The 15,849-nt window shown below is 47.0% G+C and overlaps 1 protein-coding gene across 1 annotated transcript; it reads right to left on the reverse strand.

The window, feature by feature from the left end:
- Positions 1–12,050: 12,050 nt before the first annotated feature.
- Positions 12,051–15,642, reverse strand: LOC147114042 (neuropeptide Y receptor type 6-like). The gene has a single exon (XM_085995581.1). It carries the CDS (start codon positions 15,431–15,433, stop codon positions 14,300–14,302), a length of 1,134 nt encoding a protein of 377 aa, XP_085851707.1. The 5' UTR covers positions 15,434–15,642; the 3' UTR covers positions 12,051–14,299.
- Positions 15,643–15,849: the final 207 nt, after the last annotated feature.

Raw genomic sequence — 15,849 nt, forward strand, 5'->3', positions numbered from 1 at the left:
AATTTTTGTCCGTGTAGGTAAGGGTTGAATTTCTTCACTCCCCATACCAGGCTGAGTGCTTCCCTGTCAATTTGGGCATAGTTACGCTCAGCTGAGTTCAATGAGCGTGACGCAAAAGCTATCGGCCGTTCCGAGCCATCAGGGAATCTATGCGATAATACCGCTCCTACGCCGTAAGGGGATGCATCGCACACCAGTCTGATTGGCAGTGATGGGTTGTAATGAGCCAAAACTTCCTTGGACGTGATTAAGTCTTTGCATTTATGGAAGGCACGTTTACAGGCCTAGAAATTCATTGACGCCACTTTTGGGGCGCTAAAGTGGGGTGTCCGCTAAAGTTTGCGGCCGCCGCCAAATCGATGCCACTTCTCCGATATTCATTAGCTTCGCCCTAGGAGTTCGGGCGAGCGCTAAAACTGCTGCTGGACGCCTCTCTTTGGGCGCTAAGCCGGAGGTAGTGATCGATAGCGCCGAGGCCGGGCGCAGCGCAGGTGCGGCCATCTCGTGATTGACAGCAGGCACCCTGGCGCCAGCCAGCTCTTAAGGGGGAAGGGTCGACTGTGTCTGCTGCCACGCCCTGGATAGTGGAGCCCTCCAGCTAGGCCTGAACACTGCTGCTGGACCCAAATAGCGCCTGAAGACATGGAGAAGGCCCGTGAACGTGCACAGCGCTTCTCAGAGCGTGATCTGAGTGTGCTGCTTGCTGCTGTGGAGAAGAGGCGCCATGTTTTGTACCCGGACAATGGCAAGAAGGCGACGGTCCGCGTCTACAGGAGAGCCTGGAGGCATGTCGCCAGCAAGCTGTCAGCCAACAGCGACGTCCCCAGGACCGGTGCCCAATGCCGCAAAAAGTTAAATGACCTCACACGCATTGTCAGGGTGAGTACCCTTTCCAGTGACCTCCTCATCCTTGCATGTGCACCTCACATTATGGGCAAAGGGACCTGAAAGCTCTAATGGCCAGCCTTCATCCAGCAGCTATGGGACAGGCATGAGCATCAATTGCACATTCTGCACTTAACACACTGGCCAAGCTATTCCACCATGGGAGGCATTGCACACCAGATCATGGCGACACACTGGCCAGGCTATTCCACCATGGGAGGCAGTACACACCAGATCATGGCGACACACTGGCCAGGCTATTCCACCATGGGAGGCAGTGCACACCAGATCATGGCGACACACTGGCCAGGCTATTCCACCATGGGAGGCAGTGCACACCAGATCATGGTGACACACTGGCCAGGCTATTCCACCATGGGAGGCAGTGCACACAAGATCACGGCGACACACTGTACTTAGAGGCCGTCCTTTCTCTTGCAGGCCAAGCTGGCGAATAATCGCAAGAGCCGGACTGCGACCGGGGGAGGCCGACCCCATATCCAGCCACTCACCGACCTGCAACATCGCGTGGAGTGCCTCATGGGTGGCCGGGTGATTGGGCCCGTTGCATGTGGAGATGCCGACCCTGTTCTGGGCAGCAATGGTAAGGACATCACCTTTTGCACCTCTCTCGTCCCACTTGCGCATCAGATCTACATCCTTTGCCACTGTTCGACCAATGCGCTGAATGCCACCACTCATGCATCCCGCACTGACGCCCTCTCCTCACTCTAAAGCTACTCTTGTGCCTTCCTGCTTTCAGATGGTCAAGAGGAGGTCCCTCAACTTGCCAGTGACAGACCCTCCGAAGAGGAGCAGGAGGAGGAGCAAGAGGAAGGCGGCCCATCAGGGGAACCCTCAGCCGCGGCCACCCAGGCCAATGTAGGGGACACGTCTTCCCTGGAGGGCAGCATGGCGGAAGTGTCGAAGGGGAGGGGAGCTCCTGGGACCTGCGGGCTGCAGAAAGGCGGGAGGGGGGTGGAAGCTCGGCGGCCTTCTCCCCAGAGGGGGGGATGCGTCGGAGGGGAGTCCAATTGCTGGGCCCAGCGGCCTCCAGCAACGCAGGAAGGGTCGGCCAGCTCGGTGGCCTTCTCCCCAGAGGGAGAGTCCGGCCTCCAGTCAGGAGATGCTCTTCGCCGAGGAGATGGAACGCCTCGAAGACTTGTCCGCGGACTCGGAGCGCCGGCACACGGAGCTCATGGCGGCAGTGGCACGGTTGCCTGAGTCCATCGATTCCCTCTCTCGGAGTGTGGCCGAGTTCGGGCCCTCAGAGGCCACCAGTCGGGCGGAATACCGGGCAGATCAGGCAGCGAGTCGGGTGGAATTCGGGGCAGCTCTGTCAGCGACTGGCCAGGTGATCAGTGGTGCCGTCCAGTCACTGGCTGCTCTGATGCGGTCAGTGAACAGGTCAACACGGGCACTCACTGCTGCCACACTCGCTGTGCCAGCCAGGCATCGCCAGGGCACCCGGCGCGCTGCAGCAGCACAGCGGTCTGTCCCTCGGCAGATTGGTGCGCATGCTGCAGTGCTGGCCCGGGCGAGTGCCAGTGTCTCAGGCGACCAGCGAGCGCCTGCCATCCGCCAGCTTGCCGCCATTCCTCCAGCTGCCACTGCCACTCCCCCAGTGGAGCTGCCAGGAGCTGCTGCAGCGACTGATGCTGGCCAGCCACAGCTGCAGCAGTCAACAGCCGCCCGCTCGACGGCCAGACCTCGACTAGGCCGACCCCCAAGGGCATCTGCCGTCACGACATGTGCCCCTCAGGAGCCTGCCCCCAGCCTTGCAGCAGCCAATGGCCTTACTTTGAGACGGAGCAGCAGGGCGGGCAGGGGCCACCCAAAGATGGCCAAGGCATCGCCCTAGCGGGCCAAATAGTCGAATGTGTGGCCATTTGTGTTTGTTACTTGAGGCCGAGAATTGGATGTTTGTTTTTTGAAGGCCGATGATGTGATCTTTGTTTTGGACGAAGGCCGAGAATGACGGCCATTTTAGTTGCCCTATTTTGTTAATCCTCTCCAGGTTGTGGGAGCGAGTAATGTGTTTGAGTGTTTTTTGGGGGTTTCGTCTGTTTTTGGTTTTCATGTGGGAAGGGCCCAGAGTTTGTACAATAAAGCATTTTATTTATTCACATTGTCCATGTTTGATCTTTGAAGTGTTTGTTGTCTTAACCGGCTGAGGGCTTGCGGAGCGGCTGCAATCATGTTCTATCATTGGCACAAGCCATTCCCTGACAGGGGGCCTAGAAGTGACGTTCAATAAGCCGCCGACGGGCGGCCCTTGGACCTTGTGCGTCCCTCCTGGGCTGGTACTCCTCGTCCTCGTCGTCCTCATGCTCCTCCTGCTCCTCCTCCTGAGGTGGTGGTCCAACGTGAGGTGGCAGTGCCTGAGTCCTGCGGATAGCCAGGTTGTGCAGCATGCAGCAAACGACGACGAATTGGGAGACTCGATCCTGCGAATACTGGAGGGCTCCCCCGGAGCGATCGAGACAGCGGAACCGTTGTTTGAGCACGCCGATTGTTTGTTCTATGAGGTTCCTCGTCGCTTGATGGCTCTCGTTGTATGCCTCTTCAGCAGGGGTCATGGGCGCGCGGAGCGGGGTCATGAGCCAGGTACACAAAGGATAGCCTTTGTCCCCGATAAGCCATCCTCTTGGGGGAGGCTGTGCCTGGAACATGTCAGCCACAGTTGTCTGTCGCAGGATAAAGGCATCGTGGCTGCTGCCTGGAAAGCGGGCATTGCAGCTAGGATGCGCTGCCTGTGGTCACACACCAGCTGTACATTGAGGGAATGGTAGCCCTTCCGGTTGCGGTAATCCTCGGCATGCTCAAGAGGTGCCCGCAAAGCCACATGCGTGCAGTCAATGGCGCCCTGCACCATGGGGAAGCCCGCTATTCTTGCAAACCCCACTGCACGCTGCTGCTGCTTGTCCAGGGTCATGGGGAAGGAGATTAATTGATGTCTCCTTCTGAAAAGGGCTTCGGTCACCTGGCGGATGCAGCAATGCATGGTGAACTGGGAGATGTTAGCGATGTCCCCAGTAGCGGATTGGAAGGAGCCGGAGGCATAGAAGTTGAGAGCCACCGCCACCTTCGCTGCCACCGACAGAGACGTCCTGCGCATCAGCTGTGGCTGCAGATCTCTCTGAAGCAGCCGGCAGATGTCTGCAACCACCTCCCTTCGGAATCGCAGCCTCCTAACACACATCGCGGCAGACATGGTCAGATAGGAGGTCTGCTGGCGGTATACCCTGCGTGGGTAAGGCCTCAGTTGGCGACGCCTGTTGCCCCCTCTGCGTCTAGCCAGAGCTGCCACTCTCTCACGGCGTCTGTAAGCCCTTCTGGCATAAGGCTGAAATTCAGCGTTGCCACCCAATGCAGCCCCCATTATATGCTGGCAAACACTGAGCTCTGAATGAAGGCAAAGATAATTGGTAAGCTCTGGCCTGAGCCAAAAATACCTGTCCAAGTGTTGGTCCAAACCAGTAAACTCTCCTCCTTGGTCTCTGTCCAAAAAACCGTTGCTCAAGAGTGAATGCTGCAAAATGGCTGGCCTTTATACTGCTGGATAAGTGCCCTTTAATTTGCGCTCCCCGCGGCCCGGCTGGGCTGTGTACCGTTCCACTTCACAGTCGCTCGGGCCGCCCGGCGCACAATGGGCCGGAGCGAGTGAAGTTCCGGTTTGGGGCGCACAAAGGGCGTTGCACTATTAAATGACGTCATGATCTGCGCGCGCAGCAGGGCGCGCGCTAAGACTTTGCGCCGGCGCTAAATGTGTCCTGAAGTTGGGGAGAGGCGCAGATCGCGCTGCGCCCGGGCGATAAGCGCCTAGCGCTCGAGATCTACTCCTCCTAAGGCGCTAACGGCTGGCGCGCCCAACTGAATTTCTAGGCCACAGCCTTCGCTCCATTTCCAAATTACTCCTGTTTGTAGCAGTTCATTAAGAGGGTGCAGAAGAGTTGATAAGTTCGGTAAAAATTTATGATAGTAATTTATTAATCCCAGGAACGACCTTAATTGTGAAACATTTTCAGGTGCTGGGGCTTTTATGACCGCTTCAATTTTTTCAGGTGACTTATGCAACCCTTCCTTATTAATTATGTGGCCACAATATGATATTTGATTCTGGAAAAATTCGCACTTGGGGCGATTTGCTCGTAGGCCCCGTCCTCTCAGCCTAGTGAGCACCTGCTCCAAATTGGCAAGGTGCTCGTTGTCGTTTTCTCCTGTTACAAGGATGTCGTCTAGGTAGCATTGAGTCCCCGGAATCCCTTGGAGGACTTGCTCCATAGCTCTTTGCCAGATAGCTGGAGCTGATGCTACTCCGAAAACCAGTTGATTGTACTGGTACAGACCTTTGTGTGTATTTATCGTGAGATACTTTTTAGAGGCTTCTTCAACCTCCATCTGTAGATATGCCTGTGCCAAGTCAATTTTGGTGAAACGTTTCCCTCCGGATAGTGAGGCGAAAATATCTTCTATCCTCGGAAGAGGATACTGTACCGTGTGAAGGACTGGGTTTACAGTCACCTTGAAGTCTCCACAGATGCAAATTTTTCTCTGTTCTTCAGATTTATCATTATTCAACATTTTCTTCATGACCGGGACGATGGGTGTTGCCCACTCGCTCCAATCTATCTTGGATAATATGCCTGCCTTTTCCAAATTCTCCAGCTCTGCCTCGACTGCTGGACGAATTGCATATGGCACCGGCCTTGCCTTAAAAAACTTGGGAATTGCCGCATCTTCCACTTTTATTGAGGCGGTGATGCCTTTCAAGGTTCCTAGTTTCTCTTGAAACACTTCCTTGGCGTTGGCCAAGATGTCTTTTAATCGTTCAGGTATGACGTCATCATCATTTTTTTCCTTACTGGTCACCGTCAGTGCCTGAATGGAGTGCCAGTCTAAACGTATCTTCCTGATCCATTCACATCCCAACAGCGGTGGACCACCATCTTGTAGAACGTATAAATACAACTTCTGTATTTCCTTGCCGTTGTATACAACAGGCACCCTTATTTTTCCTTTGGGGTATACTTTCTGCCCCGTATATGTTTTCAAGATAATGGATGTGTCTTTTAAAGGTATATGCGGAAATAGCCGTTCGTAATCCTGTTGATTTATGACGGTCAGAGCTGATCCTGTATCTAGCTCCATTTTAACTGGGGACCCTACTATCGTGAGGGTAACCCAAATGGTCTGGTAATCTTCTTTGGCAATTACATTATGTAATTTGAGACAGCTTAGTCTCTTGTTTCCGGAGTCGCTATTGCTCTTCTGGTCTTCGGAGCTACTGTCCGTCATCATTTGTACCTTTCTGTACTTTTCTTTATTGATTTTTTTTTTCCTGTCCGTGGATTTTTTTTGTCCAGATCAGCATACCCGTGCAATGTGTCCAATCTTTCCGCATTGCCTGCATGCTTTGTCCTTGAACCAGCAGTCTCTCTGGTCATGGGTGGATCTGCCGCAGCGATAACATCTCTCGAAACCCTGTGTCATTTCATGGGTGCCGAAGTCCTGTGTCTTTTGCTGTATCTCTGCAGCTCCTCTTGCAGCTGCTTCGTATGATACAGCCATACTGAAAGCCTTGTCCAGTGTCAAATCTTTCTCAGAAAGCAGCCTTTTCTGTGTTCCTTCACTTAGGAGACCGCAGACGAATTTGTCTCGAAGAGAATCTGCCAGTCCTGCCCCAAATTGGCAGTGCTTTGATAGCTTTCTTAATTCGGTGAGGTAATCAGCGTTACTTTCATTCTTGTGCTGATTCCTCTTGAAGAATTTGAATCGTTCCGCTATCAGCAGCGGTGTTGGGTTTAAGTGCTCCTGTAGGGTATCAACAATTTCCTTAAAATTCTTGTCCTTTGGTTTGGCTGGAGTGATTAAGTTTTGTAACAGCCCGTATGTCTTTGCGCCCATTAGATTTAGAAGTACTGACGCCTTTTTATCATTTTCTATTCCATTTGCTGTGCAATATACCTACACTCTTTCCACATATGTGGTCCAATCCTCTATATCGTTATCAAAAGCATCAATATTGTCAGCCTTAGGCATCCTGGAAAAAAAAATGGCACTTCCCACGCTTTTCTTTCTTTCCTGCAGAATAGATATGGCGCTTCCCGTGCTTTCCCGCTGCTGCTGCTGCTGACAACGCTGTTTTCCGCGTTTTTTTAAATTTATTTTTTATTTACAGGTGGAGACTCGTTCCTGCTGGACTCTCTCTGCTCGGTCCGAACGCCGACCTGCTTTGCAGCGCCGGCCGTCTCCCGAGTGCTCCCCCCCCCCTGTCTGTTTCTGCTTGCCTCCACCTTTGCTGCTTGGCCTCGCTGCAGAGCCAGCCGATGGAGCCCCAGCCCGCCGCCCAGGAAGGATTATTGCCATACCTGCCACCAGCTCGGCTAGCTGGTGAAACCACAGCTTTTTTTTTTCTTGCTTTTCTTCGACTTTGAATGTCTGAGGAATCGATGTCCTTGAGGTGCTGCCGAATTGCAGGTAAGTCCGTTTCCAATTCGTCGCCACTGTTGTGTCCGTGTGTTAATAGAGACACTGAAGGCAGGAGTTGGTTTCACAGGTGTTTACTGAACAAAGTCTGGAGGTGAACTAACTGATACAACACAACATACAGGCTTATATAGCCCGAGTGGCCATTACCGGCATTACAGTACACAGGGGGCTCTTAAAGGCACATACACTACAGACCCCGTGTCCGAAATTGACTGGTAGCGCCCGAGAGGGAGGCGAGGCGCTACTGGAAGTGCCCATCTCCCTCTTGGGGTGCTGCGAGTGAATATCGCGGCACGATGTGCAGCAGCGCCATGCGCTGTGACACATCGCGCCGCGGTGCTACAAGCCTTCCTCCCCTTATTAAAGGGGAGGGGCCTAGCGCAGTGCGACCCGGGGCCCAGCTGGGCCACCAGGGATTGGAGTGCCGGCAAAAGAGCCCAACACTCAAGAGAAGTGCCGGGCTCACGGGGGGGCTGCACAGAAGGCCGGGGACAGCACTAGGGGCAGGAGCTGGCAGGCGGCCAGCAACAAAAATGGCCGCTCGGCACCTCCCCTTTAATTTGCGCCGCCCTGTCCGCAGGTAGGCCCCCCGACTCTGTCAGACATAGCGTCCGTCGGTAAGACAGGGACGTTACCCAATATCGCGGCCGGGGCGCGAGCAGGGCGCTGCGCACGGCACTGCGATGAAGTCATCACCGGAGGCGCAGCGCCGCGGGGCACTAACAGTTACTGCCACCACTAACCTCCCGCTGAATTTCGCGGGAGGCGTTAGTGGCGCCACACCCAGGCGTTAGTTGCTTTGCGCCCCGGTAGCGCCCTTAGGGCACTAATGGGAGGCGCAAATCAACCAAATTTTTCCCCCTAACTTTTTTTAAATGTTAGAGAGAGCAAAACAAATACTGGGGCTCTCACATGGGGAAAAGGCAAACCTGAAATAAAGATGGGCAAACTTTTTTAAAAAGTATTTTTTTCAAAGTTTCTTAAAAATTTTAATTTTCATTAAAATGGACAAGTTTCACACTGCGCAAAATAAAAATTGCTTTTCCAGGCCCATGACCTTTGTTTAGCAGTAATAATGCTGTTAAAACCCCAGTTACACCTAATCCTTTTGGCTCTAACTTTTAGTGGGGAATTTAATAGCGTACTTACTGCGGAAGAGCCGAAGTATTCAGCAGTTTCCCTGATTTGGGTGATTACACAGATTGCCAGCTCTGTCAGTTGGGTGGGGGTGGGGGGTAGGAGGGAGGGTGGTGGCGAACAGCGCAGCCCTTTTTGGAGCGGTCAATGACAGACCGCAACTTCAGCATTTCCACAAGCGCTTGCACATGTGCCAAATCCCGAATTTTCAAAGGCGGAATGATGGCGAGCGCTGCCAGTTTGCCGTCATCCCAACTGCAAATTCTGAGCCATTAATCCTGAAATATTTATGGTTCAAATATGTCAACCTCCATCATATAAGTAACCTCAATGAGATTCAGACTACAGACTGTGCACCTTGTACTGTCACTTTAATCTTCATAATTGTTGCACCAGTACTTTTTTGCACAAAATATAAATCAACAAATCTTCATTTTACAACAAACAAGTTAGTGTGTGCTTTGTAACAATTGGGTGTTAATTCACTATCCCTTGATTAACCAGATAGCGTACAGCTAAAATAAAATGTATTAGTTACCTTTGGACTGTCAGCAGATGTATGTTTCATAAGGAAAAATAAATATCTCTATGATTATAGCTTTGTTTTTATTCAAAGAAAGCAGAATAACTATCTCCATAAAACAACTCAAAATAAAACCACTCAAATATTCACAAGCAATTCCACTCTTAACAATAAAGAATACACTTTTTATAGTATCAAATATTCACTGATGGATATCTATGAGTGAGTAAAGAAACAGTCACAGTAATCCAGAGATCTAGAGCATGTTATTGATATTTGAGCCAGGATCTATGAAATGACTTGAATTCACTTTTTTAATTAAGTTTTTACATCTAGTTTTCAAGTGAAAAGTGAAAGACATGCTGCCCCTTACTTAAGTGAATATTACTCCACAATGTCACTTGGTGTAAATGAAAGGTATCAGATTTGTGAAATGTTACATCAACAAACATGTTATTCATCACAAGTAACAGAAGGAAGTCTTTCCAGACAAGCTAAAGGGCTCCTCATTGTATTGTTTATATCGTTACAGTATATACAGTATACTCCTGTTAATCATTCAACTATTTTTCACTGCTCTTGTACACTTATCTGGAGAATATATTCTCTTCAGGACAAATTGTTTGGCACAGTTTTTGGGAGGTAAGAACCAGAAGAGTCATGCATTATTTTAGCCATGTTGATTTCATGATTATGTATCACTGCGTTATCATTCTGAATACATGAAAAAGGTTTGCCAAACATTCTTTCATGAAGTCAGGGCTCTTTTAACAGGAGTGCTTATGAGGTATGCTGTAGAACAAAAATAGTTTTATTTGATTTGCAAATACTGCTGCATCTATATCAAACCAGAATAGCATAATGACTTTTGAAATGCACCAAATCTAAGGAGCATTGGAAAGTTGTAAATTGTAACTTACTGCTCAAAATAAGTGCATATTGGTAACATATACACACAACAGAAGTCTTTCATAGAAATAAATAGGAAAAAAAATTATTTTCAAAATTAAATTCTTAAAAGTGGTATGAAGTAATATGAAGTAGACAGTTGCTATTAAAACTCAATTTTACTGATAGATATCTACAGTATATGAATGAATAAGTGTAGAGGGTCCTGGTTTATGTGTTATTACCCATCTTATATTTAACAGGAACCATTCAGATCCCAGAACTAGAAGAAAGAATGGGGGATCTACTGGTAATATAAATAAAATTGAGCAGCAGAATATGTAGAGTGAATATTGCATTCTTATTGGAAAGTTTTCATTGCATCCATCACTTTCTGTTTCTAATTCAACCACATATCCATACTGATCTTTAACATTTTCCAAAATAATTTAGCAATGGTTAAGAATTCAGTAAACAATGTGCCCATTTAAGAGTTCCATTTTGCTGCAACTGATCTTTATCTGATTCTTACACCACTTTATGTATAATATTTCTGAAGTGCAATGTATCATTTAAACATTTTCTAAATAGCTTTGGCTAGTTAACTGACATATGAGCAGTAACTGCTAGCCTTGGCATGAGTGTGGATGTGATTGTTTTGCTATAAAGTTTCATTTTGTTTCATGAATAATTTTGATGTTTTCTCTTTGTTTGATACCATGTTTTAAATTTTTGAGGCATTGGAACCAGTTTTGTGGTAGGTGTGACCTATACAAAAGGGACGGTCTACACCTGTGCAGAGATGGAACTGATGTTCTCGGGGTAATTTTTGATAAAGCAGTTCGGGAGCATTTAAACTAGTATGGCAGGGGGCTAGAAACCTATGTAGTGAAATAGAGGAAAGTGAAAGGCAGACAGAAATAAATGATAAAAGGGTGAGGAACAAAAAACAAAGGGCCAAACTAATTCATAAAAAATGTGAGCATAAAAAAAGCCTGAGGGTTTTATACCTTAATGCGAGAAGCATCAGGAACAAGGTAGATGAATTAGCTGTGGAAATAGAGGTTAATAATTATGACCTAATTGGGATTACGGAAACATGGTTGCAGGGTGAGCAGGGCTGGGAGCTTAACATACAGGGGTATTCAGTATTTAGGAAGGATCGACAAAAAAGAAAGGGAGGAGGGGTAGCATTGCTAGTAAAAGAGGGGATAAATGCAATTGAAAGGAAGGATATTAACTCAGTTAATACAGAATCTATATGGGTGGAGCTAAGAAATAGCGAGGGGCGAAAAACATTAATAGGAGTGGTATATAGGCCTCCAAATAGTAAAATAGAGGTTAGGGAGGGCATCACGAGGGAAATTAGAGAAGCGTGCAATAAGAGCACAGCTGTCATCATAGGTGACTTTAACTTACATATAGATTGGACTAGCCTAATCAGTAAAAATAATGAGGAGGAGGAATTCCTTGAGTGTTTGAGGGATGGTTATCTGGATCAATATGTCGAGGAACCAACTCGGGAACAGGCTATATTGGACTGGGTACTGTGCAATGAGAAGGGACTAATCAGTAATCTTGTTGTACGGGGACCCTTGGGTCAGAGCGATCATAACATGATCGATTTCTCACTCGAAATGGAGAGCGAAGAAATTGACTCAGAGACTAAGGTCCTGAATTTAAACAAGGGGAATTATGATGCCATGAGACGGGAACTGAGTAGGTCTGATTGGACAACGTTCCTGGGAGGACTGGAGGTAGATAAACAATGGCAAACATTTAAAGATAGAATGACAAAATTGCAAAAATTGTTTATACCAATCTGGCATAAAAGGAAATCTAAAAAGGTGACTCAACCGTGGATAACAGGGGAAATTAGAGACAGCATAAAATCCAAAGATAGGGCGTATAAAATAGCCAAAAAAAGCGCCAGAGCGGAAGATTGGGAACAGTTTAAGATAGAGCAAAGGAGGGCAAAGGGCATAATCAAGAGGGGCAAAATAGCTTACGAAAACAAGCTGGCGGAAAATATAAAAACTAACTCCAAAAGCTTTTATAAGTATATCAAAAGGAAAAGACTGGTGAAAACCAAAGTTGGTCCATTGCAGTCAGATACGGGGGAATATATAATGGGAAATAAGGAAATGGCAGATCAACTAAATGCATACTTTGGGTCAGTCTTTACGAAGGAAGACACAAAAAACCTCCCTGGGATATCGGGAAAAATAGGGACATTGGCAAAGGAGGAACTGACGCAAATCAATATCTCTAAGGATATGGTGTTAAGGAAGCTAAAGGGATTGAAGGTGGACAAATCCCCAGGGCCTGATAACATGCATCCTAGGGTACTGAAGGAGGTGGCCCTAGAGATAGCGGATGCACTAAGGATGATTTTTCAGAATTCATTAGACTCGGGAACAGTGCCGATGGATTGGAGGGTAGCTAACGTTACCCCACTATTCAAAAAGGGGGGTAGGGAAAAAGCAGGTAATTACAGACCTGTAAGCCTTACATCAGTTGTGGGCAAAATGCTGGAGTCCATCATTAAGGATGAAATAGCGGAGCACTTAGCAAATGGGGACAGGATAGGACAGAGTCAACATGGATTTACAAAGGGTAAATCGTGCTTGACTAATCTATTGGAATTTTTTGAGGGAGTAACTGGTAGAATAGATGGGGGAGAGCCAGTAGATGTGGTGTACCTGGACTTCCAAAAGGCCTTCGATAAGGTCCCACATAAAAGATTAGCATGGAAAATTGAGGCTCATGGGATAAAGGGGAAAGTTTTGGCGTGGATAGGGAACTGGCTGTCAGATAGAAAACAGAGAGTTGGAATAAACGGCTCATTTTCTGAATGGCAGGCAGTAACAAGTGGGGTACCACAGGGATCTGTCCTGGGCCCCCAGCTGTTCACAATTTACATTAATGACCTGGATCAGGGAGTCGGATGCAGCATTTCCAAATTTGCAGACGACACTAAACTAGGAGGGGGGGTGGGCTCAGAGGAAGAGACCAGGAAGCTCCAGAGCGATTTGGACAGACTGGGCGATTGGGCGGATAAATGGCAGATGCACTATAATGTGGACAAGTGCGAAGTTATCCACCTTGGGTGCAGGAACGGGAGGGCAAATTATTATTTAAATGGCAATAGATTGGGAGAGGGGGAAGTACAGAGAGACCTGGGTGTTCTTGTACACCAGTCACTGAAGGCGAGCATGCAGGTGCAACAGGCGGTCAAGAAGGCAAACGGTATGCTGGCCTTCATAGCAAAAGGGTTAGAATACAGGAACAGGGATACCTTGCTGCAGCTGTACAGGGCACTGGTGAGACCACACCTCGAGTACTGTGTACAGTTTTGGTCGCCTCATCTGAGGAAGGATGTTCTTGCCATGGAGGGGGTGCAGCGGCGATTCACCAGGCTGATACCAGGAATGGCGGGAATGACCTATGAGGAGAGACTATGTAGTTTAGGGATGTACACACTGGAGTTTAGAAGATTGAGAGGGGACCTCATAGAAGTGTATAAAATTCTGACAGGTCTAGACAGACTGGATGCAGAAGGAATGTTTCCCTTGGCGGGTGAGAACAGAACTAGAGGACATAATTTAAGGATAAGGGCTAAACCATTTAGGACAGAGATGAGGGGGAATTTCTTCACTCAGAGAGTGGTGAACCTGTGGAACTCATTGCCACAGAGGGCAGTGTACGCCAGCTCATTAAATATATTTAAGAGGGAATTAGATATATTTCTACGGGCAAAAGGGGTTAAGGGTTACGGAGAGAAGGCGGGGACGGGATACTGAATTAAAGGATCAGCCATGATCTCATCGAATGGCGGAGCAGGCACGAAGGGCCGAATGGCCTACTCCTGCTCCTATCTTCTATGTATGTATCTATGTATGAAGGCATTGTATGGATGATTACTGTTTAATATAGTATAATGTAATCAATATTAATACATAAAAACTACTGACATGCTGGAACTTAAAAAACTCCCTATGAGGATATGTGTATCGATAGTTTGTAACTTAAGTAAATTCAGGGTTTTGGAATGCAATAGTGATATACTGACAGTAATTAAAATGTACAGTATTAACAGTATCTTGTGTATATACAGTACAAGGACCTGGGCGAGTCTGTAGCAGGCAAGACATTCCCTCTTCAATTGCTAGTGTAGTTAATTTTATGATTGGATAAATTTTCTTTTTAAGTGAACATTCCATTAACAGCTTTCTATTCTATTGTTAGTTTAAGTTAAGAAAGGTTTCAAAAACATAGATAAACTCATCGGTATAAAAATCCAATATATTTTAATTAGCTAGCAATAATTATATGTAAGTATTATTGTAAAATATGATCAATTTGAAAGTTACCTTATACATTTGGAGAGGAATTGTTTAATTTCAGAGAGCATTTGGATACATCTGTGTGTATGGCTGAGAGGCCGATATTCTCATACTCTTCTTGGGTTGATTGATATTTGCAGTGAATTAGCATATTTAAGTCCTTCTGGAAATTCTTATTGAGAAATCCATAGAAGATGGGATTAATGCAGGTCGATATCATTGCTGTCAGATGACATAGTGTAAATACAAGATTATAGTGGCAGTTCATCAGAGCTTCATGATTCCAGTCAAAGACAACATTGAAGATGTTCAATGGCAGCCAGCAGACTGTAAATGCCACTACAATTGAGGCCAACATCATGTTAATTCTTTTGCTTTCATTTACCCTACTCTCATTTTCTCTCATTTTATCTACCATACCATTTCTTTTCTTTAGGCATACAAAGATTTTTAGATAGCAAACAAATATAAAGCAAAGCGGGGCAAAATACTGAAGTATGAGGAGGCATGTTGTAAAGACCAGTCTGTCTGTTTCTGAGGGCCAGATCTCAATGCATACAAATTTGTCTTTGTAGAATTCTGAGTGTGAAGAGACATTTCTAAAAGGTTCATCTGTAAGCAGATGAAATATGATGAATGGAAAGGAGATTATTAGGGATACGAACCAGATCAGTACAATCCCCCAACATGCATGGGAGACACTGGGCTTCCAGCCACGTGGGTTTACAATTAACTGATGTCTTTCAATAGCAATCAGAACTAAGGAAAATATAGACACAGTAACAGATACACACTGGATAAATGAGTTTGCTTTGCACATGATATCTCCAAATATCCAGTAATCCATCAATGTGTACACAATAGTGAAAGGAATACACATGACACAGATAAGAACATCAGATACAGAAAGATTTGCAATCAGGATATTAGTGACATTATGATTTTCTTTCTGCCTTTTTATGATGAATATGAGGCAGAGATTACCAAAAAGTCCTACTATGGTCACTGTACCGTATGCAAGAATCAACAGAAACATTACAGGTGAAGAAGCTTGGCATGAATCAAAATCTGCAAACTGAGGCCTAGTGCCATCATGGATAACTTCAGAAATATTTACGCTGTGATTGTACATCAATTCTTCCATTTTACCTGTTTTCATCATTAAGTCTATTTACAAATATCTTCACTTTAATTTGAAGATGAAGTAATTTTCTCCAACACTTGCACGAAATAATGATTTTCACTTTTCCAAGTTTGCTTTTCCAGGTCCTATAAATTTATCCTGCAAATAAAAGAGACCAAGATTCATTCAGTGTGCTCACAGTGAACTCTTAGCGGGAGAAATTCGGCTGGTTAGCGCCTCCTGTTAGCGCCCGGTCACTAACCCCTTAGCGCCCCGTTAGCACTTGGACAGGGTGCTAACGGGGCACTAAGGGGTTAGTGACCGGGCGCGGTGAACGCAGCGACACCCATGAAATTCATTTCCAGTTTAGCGCTGGCCACCTGGGCCTCAAGCGCCTCGCAGATCGTGACGTCATCAAGTGCGCAGCGCCCCGTTACCGCAGGCCGCATGGGGAG

Source organism: Somniosus microcephalus, chromosome 8 (assembly GCF_052327205.1).
Source record: "Somniosus microcephalus isolate GS21.2 chromosome 8, FLI_Smic_1.0, whole genome shotgun sequence".
Taxonomy (NCBI): Eukaryota; Metazoa; Chordata; class Chondrichthyes; order Squaliformes; family Somniosidae; genus Somniosus; species Somniosus microcephalus.